The sequence below is a fragment of the Castor canadensis genome, chromosome 16 (genome assembly GCF_047511655.1).
Source record: "Castor canadensis chromosome 16, mCasCan1.hap1v2, whole genome shotgun sequence".
In the NCBI taxonomy this organism is placed as follows: Eukaryota; Metazoa; Chordata; class Mammalia; order Rodentia; family Castoridae; genus Castor; species Castor canadensis.
In genome coordinates, this window is record NC_133401.1 from 28,250,653 (window position 1) to 28,271,846 (window position 21,194).

General features: G+C 52.6%; 1 protein-coding gene across 6 annotated transcripts; it reads left to right on the plus strand.

The window, feature by feature from the left end:
- Positions 1-900: 900 nt before the first annotated feature.
- On the plus strand, positions 901-20,019 carry Epn1 (epsin 1). Of its 6 annotated transcripts, none has more exons than XM_020174275.2 (12): positions 966-1,105; positions 3,388-3,593; positions 3,770-4,099; positions 10,286-10,535; positions 13,506-13,630; positions 14,014-14,088; positions 14,597-14,680; positions 16,025-16,328; positions 16,692-16,802; positions 16,946-17,029; positions 19,011-19,268; positions 19,412-20,019. In XM_020174275.2, exons 3-12 carry the CDS (start codon positions 3,872-3,874, stop codon positions 19,618-19,620), a joined length of 1,728 nt encoding a protein of 575 aa, XP_020029864.1. In that variant the 5' UTR covers positions 966-1,105; positions 3,388-3,593; positions 3,770-3,871; the 3' UTR covers positions 19,621-20,019. The 6 variants fall into 6 exon arrangements, with proteins under 6 accessions (XP_020029862.1, XP_073914517.1, XP_020029864.1 ...); XM_020174274.2 differs by having other exon boundaries at positions 3,787-4,099; XM_020174276.2 differs by having other exon boundaries at positions 967-1,105; positions 3,418-3,593; positions 3,787-4,099.
- Positions 20,020-21,194: the final 1,175 nt, after the last annotated feature.

Sequence of the window (21,194 nt, forward strand, 5' to 3'; positions counted from 1 at the left end):
GGGCAGGGAGGGGACTGGGGAAGTGCACACAGGCCCACACAGACACATGCACCCACACAGACACAGAGGGAAGGGGTTGGGATGGGGACCGGGTGCACAGCAGGGCGGGTAGGACCCCCATGGCCCCTCCCAAAACAGCCTCCTTCTCCCTTATGCCCCTTTTCTACCCCCCCCTTCCCTATGGTAGGAACATAGCGTGTTTATATTTTATGGCCAAACTATTTTGAATTTTGTTGTCTGGCCCTCAGTGCCCTGCCCTCTCCCTTTGCAGGACCACAGCTCCTGTCCTCTGGCTTCTGGTCCTCCCTGGTCTCTGCCTTGGTTTCTTAAGTAGTTGGTTCTCTCCTCTTTAGTCTTCCCTTATCTGCTCCCAGCCCTGTGGCCCCTGTCCCTCTCCTCCTCTCTGTGGCAGTTTCATATTTGCTAAGACGAATTTGCTCATTAAACATTTTGTTGTATTTTACTTTATGGAGCCGCTCTGTGTCCACTGTGTCCTGCCCGTCTCTTCGGTTCTGGGTGCGGGGAGGGTTTCAAACCCCGGTGGTGCGCAGAACTCTGGGCACCCGTCTGCCTAACCACCCTTAAGGGTTGGGTGGAGGGCGCGGCCCTGAAGAGAAAGGGTTCCGCGTTGGTTCCCTCCCTGCGCAAATGAATGAGGTTCATTATCCCTGGGAATGGGGCTGGCAGGCGCGGCGTGTGCTGGTCACAGCTCCCTGCTTCTGTGCTACCCAGTGAGCTGGTGCGGAAGTGACGAAAGGGCCTCTAGAGACGAGGTTCGGTGCGCCGGAAGTACTGGTGCCCAGGCGAGCTTCGCGGAAGTAGAGGCTGGGCGTGGTGCTTCAAGAGGAGCGCGCGTTCATTTCCGCTTCCGGTCCGTCTGCTTCGGTTGCTTCCCGTCCGCTTGGCGGCTCCCCTCCCCCGTCCGCTCTCCGCGCCCCTCCCGGGCGCCGGGGCGGCGGGGCCGTCAGCGTGCGGCCCTCTGTGCGTCCGCGCGTGCGCCGGTGCGCGCCTCCGCAGCCCGGCGTGAGCCCCGCGACATCGAGGCCGAGCGGGGGCAGGGGGCTGACCGTCATGAACCCCCGGAGCCCCGCGTGAGCGGGCCGAGGTAAGCTCGGGACAGGGACGCGGGGCGGAGCACTGGGCCTCGGCAAGACCAGACTCGGCCCGTCCGGTGCCAGGCGCTCGGACCTGGGCTACGGAGCGCGCGAACTCCAGCCGGGCCTCGACTCTGGGTCTCTCCCTTTTCAGCTTATGGTGGCCTTTGTGCCTTTGCGTCCAGGTCGGGCCGTCTGCCCCCGCGCGCGCGCGTGTCTTTTTTTCTGGGTCTGTCTCCATCTGTCAACGTCCTCATGCCCCGCGGGCTTGCGGGCGCCTGGTGTTGCTCTACCTCCGGGTCTGTTTCCGTGTTTTTACAAAGGGAATGTCCTGTGTTTGTGTCCTGGGTCTCTTTCTGGTCTGTCAGAATCTCATTCTTGTGTTTTCTAGATTTCTGTGTCTTTATTTCCCCAGATTCCTCTGCCTCCGGTGCATGTTTTTTTTCTGTCTCCATGTCTCATTTGTTCCCATACCTATCAACTCCAATTTCCCGTTTCTTTCCAGGAATGTCTTGGTTGGTCTAGGATCTGCCTCAGTCAGTCAGGTTTCCGATTCTCTGGTGTGGTGTTAAGAGATCTGGCTTTGGAATCAGAGCCTCTCTTCTTGCTGTGATATTTGGCAGGTGACTTCTGTCTCCAAACCTCAGTTTCGTAGTTTTTTAAATAGAAGTATTCCTAGTTTCTACATCATGTGAACTCTGCATATTAATTGACGTTGTGCTTGTAAAGTGCCTAACAGTGTCTGGCACTGGGAGCTCTGGTTTTATTATCACCTAGAGATTTGTGTTTCACTTAGTGGCGATATCTGTTGTTTGAGTTCCCCTTGGAGAATTTTGTCATATTATTTGCGTTCTGTTTAATAATTCTCTTTGAGTCAATTTAATTGCAAAAACAGTTTCAGTCTAAGGACTGTCTGAAATCTTAGCTTTGATGTGCTAGTTGTATATGTTTTGTAACAGTTGAAGTAACTACATGTATAATAAGATCTTCCAATGCCATCGTTTTGGAAATGTTCTGTTTTTCTCTGATAATAATAGCAGGTAGTGGTATTGAGTGCCTACTATCTGTGGGGCACAGAGCCAAGCACTTTATGTACCCATTTTATTTAATCAACAAGCCTGCCAGGTAGGAATTCTTTCCTTCATGTCATAGTTGAGCAAATTGAACCTCAAGAAGGTTTGCTTTGTTGGTTGCTGATGTGGCCAGGACTTGAATCTAAATTTTGTGTTCTTTTCCTGTATATGTTATTTTTCTTATCTCTTACTTCTCAGTCCTAAGCCTCTTTTTGTTTGTTTCTTTCCTTCTGCCTTGCTGTCTTCCCATGTGTCTCTATTAGTTTCTTGTTGTGTCTTTATCTCACTATGCCTCTGGGAATCTCCCTCTGCCCAATTTCTCTATACTTCTTTCCTTGTATCTTTCTGGATCCTTTTCTTGTCAGTTTCTTTCTCTGTATTTGTGGCTTTATCTTTTAGTCCTTGTGTGTCTGGCCAGGCTTGTCTTGGGTCATTTTTTCACCTAGTTATATCTGTCTTCAGGTGCCTGGTTTTCTGGACTGAGTTCAAGGCAGAGAGCAGCCTCTCTCACCCATGTCTCCACCAGGTTTAGATCATGGCAGGGCTCAGTAAATGGCCCTCCATGTCTTGTTGGAGAGGGAGAGACTTGTGAGATGTGTGTCCCTGTCTGTGTTTCTTTCTGTGTAAGGTGTCTGTGAATCATAGAGTTGTAAGGAGTAATTTATTTAATGTATGTAAAGCACTTAGAAGGTGCATTTACTTTATTCCCTCGTCTGTTTCTTTTTCATCAGATGGTCTCAGCACAGGTTATTGGGTTAATTTGAAAGTTTAAGTTTTATAGTTCAAGTGGGCTTCAGGTCGAAGGTTCAGCCTTGATATTCCTCTTGTGACCTTGGCTAAATTATTTAACGTCTGTGAGTCCAGTGTCTGATGCAGTGTTAAGTGAGATAATTAATGTGTCATGCTTAGTGAGAGACCCATCAGTAGGGCTGTTAGTTTTCCTTATCTCTCTTCCCTTAAGTCTTGGGCTTCCCTCCCAGCCCTTGGGACACTTAGTTCCTAGGCATCTTCCTCTCATCCACCCACCCCCCTGAGACGCTTCTACCATTTTCCTGTCCTCCTTGGGAATAGTGACCTTGATGTTTGGGTACAGCTCTGGGAAGTTTAAGTGGAGCCCTGGGGGTGAGTCCTTCCTGAGGAAGGAAGAAGAGCTTGGGAACAGGACAGAGGGTTTCATGACACAACTGGCTAGCCTTTACAGAGTGCCTTCTGTTTACCAGTTCCTCACAGTTCTCTGGATTACCACACAGAACCCCATTTTGAAGAGAAGAAAACTGAGGTGTAAAAGTTTGAGGCCGGCCCAGGTTGACCTTGCTCAGAAGTGGCAGAGTTGGGGTTTGGACCCAGGCGGTCTTACTCTTGCCTGTGCTCTGACACCGCATATTCTGCCTTGCTGAGTGGGGGCGCTTGAGCAGGAAGGAGCCAGGTATGTTTGAGGAACTGAAAGAGAAATGGGGTAACTTTCAGATGGAAGTTAAGAAGGGACAGAGCCTTGTGGGTCACAGTTAGGATCTTGTCTTTGTCCCCAAGGGTGGTTGGGAACCTCAGGAGGGGGTGAGACTCAGGCTCTGGTTAGCCCATGTCTGGTTTCTGTTTCCAAAGACCCTCTCTTCGCTCAGATGTGGTGATCTGCCAGTACGTGCTGTGGCTTCCCTCTGTGAGTTGCCCCATCCTCTGTGCCCCTCCACACCACCACTGGGCACCATGTCGACTTCATCGCTACGTCGTCAGATGAAGAATATCGTCCACAACTACTCAGAGGCAGAGATCAAGGTCCGAGAGGCCACAAGCAATGACCCCTGGGGCCCATCCAGCTCTCTCATGTCAGAGATTGCTGACCTTACCTACAATGTTGTGGCCTTCTCGGAGATCATGAGCATGATCTGGAAGCGGCTCAATGACCACGGCAAGAACTGGCGGCATGTCTACAAGGTCAGCCTGGGTGTGTGGTCCCCTGGGGTGGGAAAACTGGGGCAGAGCAGAGTATGCCTGCCTAGGGGAGCCTGCCACTTCCAAGAGGAGCGGAAGGACTGTGCTTTTACAGAAAATCTTTTTGTCGGTGGAGGCAACAAATGCAGTCATCCTTAGTCTCATGGGACATTGAATCCAGGTCTCCCCTTGCCCTCCCACATTTGCCTAAATCTGAGGATGCTCAAGCCCTTAGTCGAGTGGAGTAGTATTTACATAGGCCTTATATGTTTTCCCGTTTACTTTAAATCATTTCTAGATGACTTGCATCATCTAATAACAGTATGCATGAAGTATGTAAATTGTTGGTGTACTGTATTGTTTAGGGAGTAATAATAAGAAAGAACAGTCTGGGTATGTTCAGTATGGACACAGTTTTTTCCCCAAATATTTTTGATCCATAGTTGGTCAAATCTGTGAATGTGGAACTGTGGCTTAGGAGGTGCAGTTGTGTTACTTTGAGGAATTTTGTAAGCCTTCTAATACAAGTTTCCTTTTTTTGGGGGGGAATGGAACTGGGATTTGCACTCAGGGCTTAATGCTTGCAAAGCAGGTGCTCTACCACTTGAGCCACACCTCTAGCCTCACAAATTTACTTTTGAATGAGTGGTACATTGGTAAGATTCATTCACAGGCTCGGAGGCTTAAGGGGGTCCCTCGGGCCCTTCCGTCACTGCATCCAGATGCTCAGTTCCTTTTCTTGGAGCATCTGAGTCACAGCTTCTGTTCCTCCAAGCAGGTGTGTGCCCCCTTTACACAGATAGCCTCAGGCTGTGGCATGGGCATGTCATAACTGCACAAGTGACTCAGGCATCTTTGCCCTAGGTGTAAGAGGTCAGATGCAAGCTGGGCACAGTGGCTCATGCCTGTAATCCTAGCTACTTAGAAGGGGAAGATCAGGAGGATCAAGGTTCAAAGCCAGCGACCCTATCTCAAAAAAACTCACCACAAAAAAAGAGCTGGTGGAGTGGCTCAAGGTGTAGGCCCTGAGTTCAAATCTCAGTACCGCACCAAAAAAAAAAAAAAGGTCAGATGCAAGACTGAAGTGTGTTTGCTGCCGTTTATCTGATCCACTGGGAAAAGTAGAGCCCTAGAGACAGATGACAGGTTGGTTCTTGCCAGGAGTTGGGATGGGGAAGTGATAAAGAAAAGCACAGGGGAACCTTTGGTTGACAGGACTGTTGTGTATCATTTGTTTTTCTTTTTTGGCAGTACTGGGCCAAAAAATTCAGGGCCTTCTGCTTGCTAGGCAGGTGCTCTACCACTTTTGAACAACTCCCCCAGCCCTTTTTGTTTTTATTTTTAAAATAGTGTTTCACATTTATGCGGGCATGCTTTCCATGTAGCTGGGATGAGGGATGACAAGGTACATGCCACCATCCTCAGCTTTTATTGGTTGAAACTTTTTGCTCAGGATGGCCTTGAACCATGATCCACTTAATCTCAGCATCCATGAGTAGCTAGGATTGCAGGTGTGAGCCTCTGTGCCTGGGTTGTGTGTCTTGATTGTAGTAGTAGTTATGTAGAATGCCGTAGTACTGTGTCAGAATTCAGAATGGTGATTAAAAAGTGCAGATTTGACTGTATCTAAGTTAAGTCCTAATTTTAAAAAGTGAAACTTTACCTTAGAGAATGTTCCTTCTCAGGACATAAATAATTTGTCATGTCATTTTCCTTCTGTTACTGCAGAATATTCCACTGTATGGATTGGTTGTAATTTATTTAGCTAGTTCCCTGTTGATGTTCCAAAGTATTTTGCAGTGAATTTCTTTTTATACTTTTTAAAAAAATTATTATTTTTGCGATACTGGGTTTTGAATTTAGGGCTTTGTGCTTGCTAGGCAGGTGCTCTATTGCTCTATTGCTCACCGTGCCTCCAGCCCTGTGAGTTGCTTTTTAGCAAGACTGCTGTAATGTCCTTGTGTGCTTGCCACTCTCTGAAGCTGGAGTTCTTGGGTCAGAGAGCTTGAGTGTGTATGATTTTGGGAATTAGGTCTAGTGTGCTTGCCCTAATCCAGAAACATATAGATCTCATGCATTGGGCCAAAGGGAATGCATCTGTGGGCAGGACTCAGTGAGTAGGTTTCCAATTTGGCATTGCTCTGGGAGTCTGGGGGCCTGGTATTCCCTCTCTGGTCACTGTGTTCCTTGTGTTCTAGAAAAGTGGAAAGGGCATGGGCTGTGGGCAGATGGTTGAGTCACACTCCTGGCTGTAGGACCTCAGGCCCTTTGGACCCCAGGACTGCCCTGCACAGGAAGGTCTAAGTTGCTGTTACTCTGCCTGGCAAGCTTGGAGCACCCAGTGCTGCTACTTCTCTGCTATGGAGGGTCTGCTCTGTCTGGGCTTTCTGTCCTGGCTGATCTTGGAGACTTCTGCCAAGGTAGGGATGGTTTCCTCTGCTCCAAAAGGAGGAGACTGAGGCCCACAGAGGTGACACCACTTACAGATTGAAGCAGAGAACTGAGGTCCATTTCATGCCTGTTTCGACACACCAATATTGGGCTGAATCACAGATGGAATCAGTTACTCGTCACTTAGGATGAGATGGTGATGACATTTGTCCTGGGAACTGGGGGAAGGCCAGGGATGCAAGCAAACCCTGGGATGAGGAGGAGGGGTGGGTGTGGACAGGTGGGTACAGAGAGGGAGGCATGTCCTGAGGGGCCCTGGATTGCAGATACTTTCTGACTAGTGGCTGGAGTAGTGCTGTCAGGGGCAGAGAACAGTGGGGTGGCTTTGGGGCAGGGCCAGGGAATCCTGGAGCACACCGTGCTGGTGGCTGGGGTAGAGGAGTGGTAGGAAGGGAGATGGGCCTCTGATGCCAGATGGGGTTGGTGATGCCTGAGGGTGGTGAGAAGTTCGAAGAGGGCTGCATCTTGATTCCTGTGTTCATTCCACAGCCTCTGTTCCCAGGTTTCCTGTGGGTCTGCCCTGCTAGATGTTGCTGGGAACCTAGCTCTAATCAGGGCAGGCCCAGACTTTGCCCTAGTCCTCAAGCAGCTCTTAGGTAGGTGGGGTTAGCTTGGTATAGTTGGAGGAGCTCATGAGTCCCATGGAGGAGGGACCACTAGAGGACCCTGTGCCTTGGGCATTCAGGGAAGGCTTCCTAGGCTTTAAGGCTTTTTTCACCTGACTTTTGTAGCCTGGTTCATTTTAAGAATTGTTTGAAGATAAATTTGCTGAACTATAGCTTGTTGAACCCTTTCTACGTATAGTTCCGGATTCCAACAGATGCACATGTTTTGCAACTGTCATTGGAGTCAAGGCAGAGTGTTTTTGTTTAAAACCCTCAAGAAGTTTTCCCACAGTCCATTGTAATTCTTTCCTTTGCCATCCCCTGGCCTGGCTGTGTCTGTTCTGTTCTCTGTCCCTGCAGCCTCTCCTGATTTTGTGCTCCCTGGGGCAGAGCCCACTGGTCTGGTCTTGTCTTTGAGTGTGTGGGAGTCCCGTCCACATGGCTGTGGACATGAGGTTCCTCATGCTGAGGGGGAGTCACGTGTATATGCTGATCTGCACACTGCTGTGTGGGGTTACCATGTGTCACTGTCGTGTCCTGCCACATGTGGAGAGCTGAGCATGGGCACAAGTGGGGGTGCAAGAGGACCCATGTCCATATCTGGTACCTCCTTGGGCTTCATAGTCCCCTGCTGGAAGTATATGTGACAGGATAAGAATCCTGAGGCCCAGCATCCTGAGCTGTGTGAGCCTGAGTTACCATCTGGCCTTCCTGAGCCCCTGGTGCTAGCCTGTACTGGCATAACCCAGGTGGTGGGTCCAGTAGGAGGAGCTCTTGTTTCCCATTCCTCACCACACCACTGTGGCGGTGGGTCGAGTAGGAGCAACTTTTCCTCTGATGGCTAGGTGAAGTGAGGATGGATCTTGCCCACCTGTTGCGGGAGAGGTGGGGCTTGGTCAATCTGCAGTCCATGTGCTCCTGCCCTGTGGCCCTGCCTGGTGTCACTTTGTGGGTCTGATCACCTGTTCAGAGGAAGCATGTGTGCTTTGCAAGCCTGGCAGGCTTGGTTTCTGCATTTCCTCCCCTTGGTATAAGGGCCAGTGTCTATCTCACACCTTGTATTCATGGCACAGGTTCTTAAGTCCACAGCACTACCCAGTGAAGAAGGAAATTTTCATCCCTTTTCTTCATTTTCCCAGTGAGAAAACTTAAGACAGAAGTAGCTCAGACCCACTTAGCATGTGGTAGAGCTGAGAGTGAAAGGAGTCCTGGAGGCCCTCTTGACTTTGGACTGTCACCTAACTTGTCCAAGGAATGCAGGATCTCACTCCTTATTTTAAGTCAGAGGTTAGCAAAAGACAGGCCACCGGCCAGATCTTATGCATTGCCTGTTTTTGTAAAAAGTTTTATTGAATATAGCCAGGCCCGTTCATCTACAGCTACTTGTAGTTGGTACAGAGACTGTGTGGCCTTAAAAGCCAAAATAATTATCACTTGACCCTATACAGGAAGTGTGCTGACCTGCTTTGAATGTCCATGCAATGTAGTAGGACATTCTTGTCAAAGCTGTTCTAAAAACTGACAGTGATTGTTGGGCTATCTAGTGGACCACTTCCAAAATAAGGTTCCAAGTTTTTCATAGAGATGTAGCACACCACACAAGTCATGAGCGTACATCCTGGTTAGCTTTTGCAAACAGGTACACCTGTGTAGCCTTCACCCAAAGGGAGGTAGAGAGCATGTCAGGCTGTCCTGGGTGTTCTCTCATGACATGACATCCTTCCCCAAAAGCACTGTGGCTGCCTGCCTGCTGAGACTGTCCTGGGATCAGCTGTGGATGGTCTTTTGGGTCTGGCTTACTTGGCTTACCATCAGGTCTAGGGGTTGACCTCTCTGACTCTGTGTTGTTACATGTGGCATTTGTTGGTTAATGTATTTATTTTTATTGCTGCTTAGATGATAGCCCCACTTGTGAATTTGGTACAATTTATATATGCATATCACTGTGGATGGTTATTTGGGGTATTTCCAGGTTCACAGTCTTTAATTGCAAGTCCAAATTCTAGAGCTCTGAAAAGGAAAGTTTTTCATAATCCATTTGGCACAAAGTGCGATGCTGACTGAGGTGACTGTTGGCATGACTCCCCCTCTTGGAGTTCCCTTTCGTGTGCATGTGCAGTCTTCTTGGGTGGAGTCAGGAACATTCTAGATTCCAAAGTCAAGGGCCCCAGGAGTTCTGGACCTGGCCTGGCTCATTGCCTCTCAGCCTCTCTGCCTCTCTTCCTAGGTGTAATTGCATACAAATGTCTGTGCATTTTCCCTTTCTCTTCTGAGAGTAAACATCCTCAGGGCCAGTTAAAGGTTAATCTCTGATTTCAGACCTAAATACTCTTAACACACCTTCAGACAGCCTTGTAGGGGAGGGAGGTGGCAAGCAAGCTTGTAATTCTCAGGAGGCTGACAGAAGGATGGGGAGTTCGAGGCCAGCCTGGGCTACATAGGCAGTCCTGTCTCCAAAGCAAAACAAAACAAAAACCTTTTGGAATCTAGATTCAGCTACCACAACAGTGTTTCCTGACACATTTTACTTGGGCCTCCCTGCCCAAGCTGCATCCGGGATCCTGGATGGTTTCCATGAAGCCCGGGAAATCACCTGCAGAAACCTACAGGGTGCCTTTGTCTGAGGACAGTGGCCAGGGCCTCCTCAAAGCATTAAAGGGGCCATGGTCCCTTACCCTGCTCAGTAGCCTGTGGCCCCAGACCACAGCAGCAGCATGTGTGCACTCAGTGTTGGGTAGCCATACCTCCCTCTGGTGGATGGACTTTTTCATTGTACCCATTGAGTAGTTCTTTCCCACTTGCCCTCCCTGCAACCTCTTACAACCCATGGTGTCTTCCCTGTCTCTATGGATTTACCTTTTCTGGACATCTCATGTCTGTGGACCACACATGTGTGGCCTTTGGTGCCTGACTTCTCTCACTGAGCTCATTGCAACCTCTGTCAGTGCTTCTCCCCTTTCCCTGCCAAGCTGCGCTTTGCAGTGACTATGGGTGGGTTTCTACCCTCTGATGGTAATGAAAGTTGTGAGGCTTGAATCTGGCCTCTGCCCCAGGGTCCAAGCACTACCTCATGTTCTCCAGCCCTGCTTCTGTGGTACCCAGGATGAGTGACAGGTGTGTCCCCATCCCACAGGCCATGACGCTGATGGAGTACCTCATCAAGACTGGCTCAGAGCGAGTGTCCCAGCAGTGTAAGGAGAACATGTATGCTGTGCAGACACTGAAGGATTTCCAGTATGTGGACCGTGACGGCAAGGACCAGGGTGTGAATGTGCGGGAGAAGGCCAAGCAGCTTGTAGCCCTGCTTCGTGATGAGGACCGGTTGCGGGAGGAGCGAGCCCACGCGCTCAAGACCAAGGAGAAGCTGGCACAGACTGCCACTGGTGAGGTCCTGCTCCCTACCTGTGGGTCTGGGCCAGCTGCCTGGCCTTCTGTCAGGGCCTTCCTTTCCTCTTCTCAGGCAGCCCTGTGCAACAGGCCCCTGGCCCTCCCTGCCTCCCACCACTAGAGTCAAGAAATTTCATTGGGCTTGCCTTTGATACTTGCTGGAGGCTCCTTAGGACCAGGTGTGTCCAAACCCTAAGGGTGGCCAGTGGAGTATCTGACCTTGTAGAGCTGCAGCTTTGGCCCTGGAGTATCCACAAGGTGTACCCATGACCCTGTTAGAGAGGTTGGTGCTGGGGTTGGGGCTCCCCAGGTGTGGGTTAGGATGGCCCTCTGAGGGGGACATGAATGCTAATGCCTGAGGGAGCTGTTCTGTCCATTTATGCAAGCCTAGATGAGTTATGTCATTAGTAGGCAAAGGGTAGTGCAAAGGCCCTGAGGTGGCCTGAGTGAGGTGGAGAAGGAGAGCCAGTGCTGTGGGCAAGGCCATTAGCCAGTGTCAGGGACCAGGGCAGGGAAAGCAGGGAGAGTGATGGAGAGACTTTTGGCGGGGAGGGGGGGTGTGAGGTGTGGGTGGCAGTGCCTGAATGAGTGAGTGGCTGTTGGGGCGGGGAGATGGAGCAGAGTGTTGCCCTGTAGGTGAGTCGGCTGGACCTGCCAGGGCAGGAGGCACAGGAGAGAGAGCTGTGAGCTTGCTGTGATTGGAGGCCTTCTGTCTGGGTGCTTCATGTTTGGCACTCTTGGCCCCCACAGGTAGAGGTGGGGACAGTGGGGCATATGAAGACAGAGTTTAAACCATGGAGGGCAGTGGAGAGAAGGAAGTGGGGAGACCTCAGGGTGACTGGGGGCCAAGGGCACCTGAGAGAGCATGGGAGGTGGAAAGGGTGGTGGCCCTGGAGGGCTGTGGGCTGCAGCTAGGCTGGTGCCTGGTGGGCTTTAGGATGGAGGTCTTTTCTCTCTCTTTTTGGTGGCACTAGGGCTTGAACTCAGCCTCATGCTTGCTAGGCAAGTGCTCTAGCACTTGAGTCACTCTAGCAGCCCTCTCTTGTTTTTTTGATACAGGGTCTCAATATGTAGCCCAGGCTGGCCTCCTGAGTGTTGGTATTGTAGACATGCATCACCATGCCTAACAGAATTAAGTGGATATTTTTTTTTTTTGGTGCTGGGGATCAAGCCCAGGGCCTTGTGCATGCTAGGCAAGTGGTCTTCTTCTGAGCTAGACCACTTTTTAGCAGTTGGAGATGGTCAAACATCTGTGAAGGAGCTTCCCTTTGTTGACCCAGGATCCTGTGGCATGTATGTCACTTGGTCCACACCTGAACCTCATCTGCACTGCCTACCACCCACTCCTCTCTCTTTGTGCTCTCCTTTTCTTCCTGGTTCTTGCCTGGTCACATGCTTGAAAACTTGTCATGGAGTCAGAAATTTGAATTTGGTGTAGTTTTCATGTGGCTTGACAAATTCTTTCGTGTTTCCTCCAACCACTTAAAATGTAAAGAGGGGGGTAGAGAGGACAGGTGCAGTGGTTCATGCCTATAAACCCAGCTACTTGGGAGGATATCAGTCTGGCCCTGGGCAAAAAGTTAATGAGACCCTATGTCATCCAACAGGCTGGGTGTGGTGGGATATGCTGATGGTCCCAGTTACATGGGAGGCATAGGTAGGAGGCTGACCTGGGCAAAAAGTGGGAGCCCTATCTGAAAAATAACTAAAGCAAAAAAAAAAAAAGAAAAATGCTGAGGGTGTGGCTTAAGTGGTAGAGTGCCTGAGTTCAAACCCTAGTACCAACAAAAACAACAACAAAAAACCCAAAAAATAAAGCATGGGTTTTGGCCACAGACAATTGACTAGACTCTGTCTTGGAGTAAGGTGAGAGAGGAGGAGGGCAGCCATGAGAGTTTGTCCCTGAGACTTCCAGAGGAATAAGTGGGAAGGACTGTTGGCCACAGCAGGCTCCAATACCTGACCAGGTGGATGGCTTGATGTCTTTCTTTACCTCTGAAGGACAAGGTGGGGCCTTTAGATCTGTACAACCAACCTTGACTGAGGCCATAGGATGTTTGTCAGGCAGATGTTTCACAATGGGGTGGGTTCCCAGTATCCCCGTGCTTGGGGACCCCCACACTGAGTCTAGCCCAGGGCTGATTTAACTGTACAGCTGGGGCCTGGGGACAGATTCTAGGAAAAGCCAGATCTCTAACATTGGTGAGAGGCCTGGACCTCAGGTTGGTGGTTGGGAACAAGGAGCCTTGGATCCAGGGTCTGGTGTCTCTGTGCTAGAGCAGATGTGGTGGAGAGGATGGAGTGAGGGGCAGGGTGTGCTCTGGGTGGTGCTGAGGCTAGGACTGTGAGCAGAGCCTGCCCTCTCACTTTGTGGGGAGAGGTATCTCAGTTCTGGAGAAGTCAGACTGGTGCTGGGTTGGAGGGGTGAGAAGATGCTGACTGCAGAGGCTGGGGTCTCAGCCCCTTCTGGGAAGCCCACCACGGCCCTCTCCTACCTTCTGCTAGCCCTGGAGACAGCCTGGCCTTCATGTGGCTCTCTCCTCCTTCTGGACAAGCACTGTTTGTCTACCCACGGTCTTCTGCTCATTGAACCTTGGATCCCATAGGAGCCCTGGAGACTATGGCCCGTGCCTCCCTCCTGGGCTGTGCTGGGAGCTTGCAGGGCTGGGAGACTAGGGAATGGACCTGGCATCCTGGCCCTGGGGTGGATCGGAGGCTCTTGCAGCAGCCCTGGCTCCTCCTTGTCCTTAGCACACAGGATGCGTGCTTCCTGTGCTTCCCTGGTGCTAACCCCTCCCGTGGGTGGGGCCACCCTTTGCCCTCCCTGCTACCTGGGCTTCCTGCCCTACCCTCCCTATGGTTGGCCTTCGGAGGCCTTAGGGGAGGGGCAGGGATGCTGGGGGTCTGGCAGCAGAAGCCCCTATCTGCTCCCCGGGGCCACCTGTTTCTCACATGCTTCCTGACAGCCTCCTCAGCAGCAGTGGGCTCAGGGCCCCCGCCTGAGGCAGAGCAGGCCTGGCCACAGAGCAGCGGGGAAGAGGAGCTGCAACTCCAGCTGGCCCTGGCCATGAGCAAGGAGGAAGCTGACCAGGTATAGGGTGACGCTGTGGGAGAGGGATTGACTTTTGTTCTGCCATCCTGTCTCCATGTCTCACTTGCTTCTCACTCCCACAGCCCTCCTCGTCTCTGTGGCCCTCACTCACTCTCTGTTCTTTCTGGCTCTTCCTGGTCTTCCGACCCTGTTCCCACCCTTTTTTCTGGAGGTGGCTCTGCTCTTGGCCATCTGGTGCTCTGTTTCTCTCTTTTCCAGTTCCTTACTGGGGAACCTGTACTGCTCTCTTTCTTAGCCTTGTCCAGCCCTGGCTCTTTGTGCACCTGTTCATCCACCTGCCCCATCCCTTTTTTGGCCTGCCTCTGCCTATGACTCTGGTTCTTGCTGCCCCTGCCCCATCCCTCACACTCTCTCTCTCTCAGCCCCCGTCCTGCGGCCCCGAGGATGACGTCCAGCTCCAGCTGGCCCTTAGTTTGAGCCGAGAGGAGCACGATAAGGTCAGAGCAGCCTCCCTGCCCCTCCCAGGGCTCCCCACACCCTCTGCTCAGGTCCTTGTCCCTGCTGTCCTTCCTAAAGTGCTTACTCTGCCACAGGCTTGTGTTCTTCCAGCCCTCAGCACCTTCAGTTGTAGGACCTCAGACAAACAAATGGGGTAGATGCCTGGGGTGTGAGACCTGGTAGGGCTCTCTGGGGGTACAGACCTCCAGTGCAGAGAGCACTACTGAGTCATGTGCCCCAACAAAAGGCCAGGATGAGGAGCTGCTTTACTTCCTGGGTCCCCCTCGTCCTCCCTTCCCCAGACCACACATGCTTCTCTGCCGCCCACCCTACCTTTGCCCCTGGTATCCCTTCCCCATTCCATACATCGTCTACATCCCATCTTAAGTTTTCAGTCACTGTTGTCAGAGTGGGAGAGGTGAGCAGGGCCTTCCAGGTTGGGGTGGCACCGTCTGCCTATGGCTTATGTCTGACCCTGACCCTGCTGGCTGCTTCTGCGTCCTGTAGGAAGAGCGGATCCGTCGAGGGGACGACCTGAGGCTGCAGATGGCGATAGAGGAGAGCAAGAGGGAGACTGGGGGCAAGGAGGAGGTGAGTGGCCAGGCTCCATTTGTTCACTGGCTCACCGTCTCCTGCCCTGCCACTTGTGGTAGGAGGTGATTGCTGTGCACAGTGAATGCTAGGCTGGAGTAGCACTGCTGCCCTCTGTTGATGGCGGCTGAAAGGAAAGGACCCAGATGGTTGCAAGAGCCTGACAGGCTGCAGGGGGACATGGAGCTCCTCCATCTGTCCGGTTTTCTCAGGTGCCTTCCAAGGGCCATGCCTACACTGGACACTGGCCTGTGGTACATGCTCTGGGCCTCCTCCCTGGCCGAGGAGGGGCATGCACAGTCTGTGCTCCATAGCTGTTATTGCAAACCTGGAACTTGAAGGTACAGGTTGGAATCACCAGAACCTCCTGGCTTCAGTTCATGCTGCTTTCCTTCTCATGGCTCTGTGGTGCATGGGTTTGACTGGACATTCCTTCTCTTCTTTGTGTCAGAGCTAAACTGGGCTGTAGGGCCACATTGGTCTCTTCCTTCATCTCCACCTATGGCCTCCCCAATCACTGCTCCTCTCCAAGTGTCTTCATGGCTCTGTAAACTTTGCTGTCAGGTTCTGAGGCCAGACTGCTTTGAGGTGTGGTGACACAGAGAGCAGACGGCTTGTGGCCATGAGTGATTGGCCAGGGAGGCTTTCTTGATGGACAGCAGTGCTTGCTCAAGATGGCCTTAGCCCAGAGGGTGTCTTGTCTGGACGCAGCCCACCCCACCTGTGCTGCTTCCACTGTTAGCATAGGGCCGGGGAGATGAGAGTGACTGCCTGGGGAAGACCTTGCTTTTCTCTCCCTGGGACTCTGCCTCATTGCGGGGAGGTGAATGTATGTAGGGCACTTCCGCTTTTAGAGATGAGAGTGTGTGCCCACTCTGAGAACACCAGAGCATTGTGCATGTGTTTGCGCAGCGCTGGGAAGCCTGCTATGTGACGAGCAGGAAAGGTATGGTCAAGATGACTTGGCAGGGGCTTCCCAGGGCAAGGCAGTGGGCAGGGGTGGGCAAAGTCAGCTGAAAAACCAGCTGGGTACTGTAGGTGAGAGGAAGCATTGAGGTGTTGATGCTCAAAGGAGGGCTTGGCCTCCGTCCTGCTCAGAGTCTAGTCTGAGGACCTGGGCCAGTTGGCTCTGAAGGGCTACCAGACTGCTGTACAGGGAATGGACTAGGGCTTGGGAGGGAGTGGGGCTGTGGTGGAGCCCTTTGGTGACCTGGGCCAGGGGTGGGGGAGGTGGGGATATCTGGGCTGAGGGAGAGGAGGTACAGGCGCCTGGTGGCTCTGCCTCTGTCTTCATCTCTTGTCCCATCCCTGTCTCCAGTTTTCTCTCTTCTCTCTCTCCCACAGTCATCCCTTATGGATCTTGCTGATGTCTTCACGGCCCCAGCCCCTCCACCAGCCTCCGACCCCTGGGGAGGGCCAGCATCCATGGCCACTGCTGTCACTGCTGCTGCCCCTGCCTCAGACCCCTGGGGGGGACCTTCTGTCCCTCCAGCTGCTGATCCCTGGGGTGGTCCAGCCCCCACTCCAGCCTCTGGGGACCCCTGGAGGCCTGCGGCCCCTGCGGGGTCCTCAGTTGACCCTTGGGGTGGGACCCCAGCCCCTGCGGCTGGAGAGGGGCCTACGTCTGACCCATGGGGAAGCTCTGATGGTGAGCGCCACCACCCACTCTGCTGCAGCCTTCTTGGCTCTGTGACTCTCCTTCAGCTGGCTGTGCCTCTAGAACTGGTGCCCCAGACACTGTGGGGCCAGATGAGCTGGCCAGGGCAGTCCAAGAGGGAGTCAGGCATCTGGGGAGGCTGCCTATGAGGAGATGGAATGGGGAAGAGTATGCTGGGGAGAGGGCTTGGAGCAGGGCCCCACCTGTTGTCTGGAGCTCAGCGTGTGGAGGTGGGGGCCTAGAAACAGGGCCAGCAGGTAGATGTGTGAACAACCACAGATTTAGAGGCAACACCCCCCAGCTGCCCCAGTGGGAGAGGCCACCAGCCCCTCACAGGCCTCCTTGCTCACCTAGGTGGGGCCCCAGTCAGTGGACCTCAAGCTTCTGATCCCTGGGCACCAGCACCAGCTTTCTCAGACCCCTGGGGGGGTTCACCTGCCAAGCCCAGCACCAATGGCACTGCAGGTACTGGGTATCTCTGGCAGATGGGAGCGGTGTCCTGGGTATATGAACGCTGAGTGTGAGCAGCTCATCTCCTGGGTCCTGGGGAGGAGGGAGAGCAGCAAGGCTTGGTGGCTGCTGAGCAAAACATCTGGCCCCCACAACAGTTGGCGGCTTTGATACGGAGCCTGATGAATTCTCAGACTTTGACCGACTCCGCATGGCCCTGCCAACCTCTGGCAGTAGTACAGGTGAGTTGCCCCCACTTGGCAGTCTGCTTGGTGCACCAGGACCCCCAGCCCATTCTCCATTATCTCTCTGTCACTCCAGGCAGGGCTAGCTATGCTTCATGGTGAGGGCAGTGGTACAGAATGAGCCAGATCCAGTCACCCCTCTTCCCAAAGGGATGTGTTAACTGTTGTAGACTAATTTCAGACTCAGAAAAATTGCCAAGATAGTACAAAGAATTTCCTGTGGAGATCCTCACCCATACGCCTACCTCCTACCCCTCTCTGCCTGTGGATCGTGTCCTGGGTGGGGATGGACATCAGGAATTGGGGGAACAGCATCAGCACGCTGCCCCTGAGCTTGCTCCTCGCTTCCATGTTTGGCTGCCCAACTCAGGTCAGCCTGGAGCCGGCCTACACCTGTCTCCTGACAGCAGAGGATCCAGGTCTGCTCTGCCTCTTTGCAGGGACACAACAGGGGGTGGGCCTGGGTCTCCTTATCAGTGTCTTAGCAGCCACATTTGCTCATAGGAACCAATGTCAACTTCGGTGACTTTTAAAAATTTTCTTCTTTCCTTCCCTTCCTTTTCCCTTCCTCTTCCTTTTTCCCTTCCCCTTCCCTTTCCTTTCACCAGGGTTGAACTCAGGGTGTCACGCTTGCTAGACAGGCGCGCTCCCACTTGAGCCACTCCACTGTCCTTATTTGTATTGGGTATTTTCGAGATAGGATCTCACGAACTAGTTGCCCGTGCTGGCTTCAAACCCTGATCCTCCTGATTTCTGCTTCCTGAATAGCTAGGATTACAGGTGTGAGCTACTGGCGCCAGGCAAACTTCATTTCTTGAGACGAAGTCTTACTAAGTTGCTTAGGTTGGCCTTGAACTTGTGATTTTCCTGCTTCAGCCCCCTGAGTAGCTAGGATTATAGGTGTGAACCCAGACATTTTCTTTTTTCTTTCTTTTTTTTTTTTTGGCGGTACTGGGGTTTGAACTCAGGGTCTACACCTTGAGCTATTCCACCAGCCCTTTTTTTTGTGATGGTTTTTTTTGAGATAGGGTCTTGTGAACTATTTATCCAGGCTGACTTTGTGTCGTGATTCCCCTGATCTCTGCCTCCTGAGTAGTTAGTACTACATACGTGAGCCACCGGCACCTGGCTTGACTTTTTATTTTCTTGAGCCAGGCAAACTACTATTGAAGCACTAACTTGTTTCCATTGATATAGTTCTGGATGGAGAGAGTATTCCCATCATTTCCCTCTTTCCTCATGCTTGGGTTAGTTTAGATTGACTATTGGATTCTAATTTTCATTCTTCTTGGCTTTTTTCCTCCTCCATACAAACTTGAAAAGTTTTTCAACATTTTAGAATTCTTAGGTCTATTAGAAAAAGTTAGACTTCAAGTCAACAAATGTCAACTGTACCAGGATTGCTGGTGACTGCTGTGGTTTCTCATAAAATTCCTCCTGGGGATTGGTTCAAAGACAGCTTGAGCAAACAGTTTGTGAGACACTATCTCGAGAAAATCTATTAAAAAAAAAGGGGGGCTGGTGGAGTGGTTCAAGGTATAGGCCTTGAGTTCAAACCCCAGTACCACAAAAAAAAAAAAAAAAAATTCTGGGAATGTGTAAATAGTGGATTTCTTCTGGGGAAGCTCCTTTAGACTGGAAGTATCCCATACACAGTCCTGTCCTGCTTTCAGCACCTGGTCCTTCTTTTGATGACTTCCCTGAAATTGTCACTGCCCTAGTTTTATGTCATTCCCTCTGGTTCATTCTGGTTCTGTCATTTGCTCTGTGCTTGTTCACTGAAATCAGACTCACATAGCTTTGAATCTGGGCTCTCTTTGAACTGTCAGCCTTTGGTGGGCAATGCCTGTCTATGTCCTGTTTCTTCCTGAGGACCTGGGCACCAGCCTCAGTCTGCTTGCCTCCCTTCAACCCCTGCTGCTTCTGGGTGCGCTCTCTAGTGGCCAAGCACTCTGAGCCCCATCCTGGCTCCTTCTAGGGGAGCTGGAGCTGCTTGCAGGAGAGGTGCCTGCCCGTAGCCCTGGTGCATTCGACATGAGTGGAGTTGGGGGGTCTCTGGCTGAGGCTGTGGGGAGCCCCCCACCTGCCACCACCCCTACCCCCACACCTCCCACACGGAAGACGCCAGAGTCATTCTTGGGGCCCAATGCAGCCCTTGTCGATCTGGACTCACTGGTGAGCCGGCCGGGCCCCACACCGCCAGGAGCCAAGGCCTCCAACCCCTTCCTTCCAAGTGGTGAGTGTGTTCTCTGGTGCAGTTCTCCCTGCAGCCCTCCTAAGCAAGCGTCTGGCTGTGTGCACATCCAAGGCAGGCAGACAGACGCCAGGTGAGCCAGTGCACTGATCTTTCCCCATATCTCTCATTTTCTTTCCCTGCAGGAGCTCCAGCCACTGGCCCCTCCATCACCAATCCCTTCCAGCCAACACCCCCTGCAACGCTCACCCTGAACCAGCTCCGTCTCAGCCCTGTGCCCCCAGTCCCTGGAGCGCCACCCACCTACATCTCTCCCCTTGGTGGGGGCCCTGGCTTGCCCCCCATGATGCCCCCAGGTCCCCCAGCGCCCAACACTAACCCCTTCCTCCTATAATCCAGGATGGGATGGAGGCTGGGGCCCCTGGCTTCCACCATTCCTGCTCCCTGGGAGATCAGTGTTGTGAGTGCATGTGAAATGGGGACCCTACCCCCAGTGCCTCCCCCTCCTGGGGCCCACTCACACTACGTCCTCTTTCCATGTCCCCAGCTCACCTCCCCCAAGAGAAACTGGACATGGGGGATGGGAAGGGAGGGGGTCAGCCGGAGGAGGACCCTTTTCCGTGGCATTAGAAGGGGGAGGGACAGCTGGGGTCCCCCCCCCAATCCATTTCCCCTTTCTCCAAACTCCTCACTCTCCCAAATCAGTGTTGGAGCCTCCCTGTGCCCTTTGGACCCCTTGGTGAATCCCTAGTGATGATTTTGGCAACTTCGGGAATAAATGGCAATTCTCATGGGTGTGGCTCCCCCCAAGTTCTCATCCATGGTTCACGTGTCCCTCAGAAGCCCCTTCCCCTGGAGGACCCAGGGCTTGGATCACACACCCTTTCTCAGAAGCACTGATTTTCCTGACCCAGGTCTGGGGTGGGTTGGTGAGGGAGGGAAGGACCTGAGGCCTGGCTGAGCTACAGCTGTGTAGGTAACATTCACTCTCCATGGGCCAGGCAGTCCACAGACACTCACGGGAGGCCCCACTCAGGAGCTGCTCAAGTGCTTGGGTGGGAGGCTTCAGGAGAGATGCTGTAGCTGGTGTTTGGACACCAGATTGAGGTCAGAGGGTGGTTGAGGGAGGAGGTGGTGGTGGGGATACTAAGAATTCTTACTAAAATGGCTCATACGTGCCACACACCATTGTCCTTGCCTGTGCCCATCCCAGGCATCACTGATCCATCCCAGCCTTCTACTGACTGAGCCAAGTGGACCACCAGTTGCCGTCTGAGTGTCCCTGTTGTGTGCTGGACTGCATCTGACAAGAATGTCCAGTGGATGCTGCTGTCATCTCATCTCCATGTACACTTGGTTGTCCACCATCTGTGGTCCATGGGCCTCAAGGGGCTCTGCCATGGCTCTCCTTGGGGTCTCCAGGTTCTCACTGTTGTGCTCGTCATTTTGGTGGCCCTAACAATTCCATTGGTTGGAGGCTTGGTGGGAGCCAGGCCTGGAGATCATCAGACTTCCTTCTTGACTCTTGATAAAAATGGCCTGAGTTTAGGGGACAGGCGGCATATAACAGTGGTACTTGCTACAGTGTGGGAGTCCAGGGGCAGGACATGCCACAGGCAAGCCAGGGCACCCAAGGAGGCCACCCAGGGAGGATGAGACTGGAGCCTCCAGAAAGATCCGCACACTCCAGAAAGATCCGCACACTCCTGCTCCTTGGTGGTCTCCCTTGCATACCTCCATAATGGAGCCTGCAGGAAGGAGCGTGTGCGACTCCTGAGCCTTGGCAATGTGGAGTAAAGGTGTGCTGACACTGGTTAGGGTTATGGCTTGCTGTCTGTTGGCACTGGGGGTACCCTCTGGTCCCCAGAGCTCAGAAACTGGTTCCTGCTTCCTCCTGCAGATTGGGGGTGTTGGAAGTCTTGGGAGAGATGGAGGAGGTGGTCACTCACCCCCCATAGAGGACAGGTG

Bases quoted from the DNA above. Each gene is read 5' to 3' on its own strand.
- Epn1 (XM_020174273.2), top strand. From the start codon at position 3,872: ATGTCGACTTCATCGCTACGTCGTCAGATGAAGAATATCGTCCACAAC. The intron at 4,100-10,285 runs GTCAGCCTGGGT...CCCATCCCACAG, and splicing joins ACTGGCGGCATGTCTACAAG to GCCATGACGCTGATGGAGTA. The intron at 14,089-14,596 runs GTCAGAGCAGCC...TGCGTCCTGTAG, and splicing joins GCCGAGAGGAGCACGATAAG to GAAGAGCGGATCCGTCGAGG.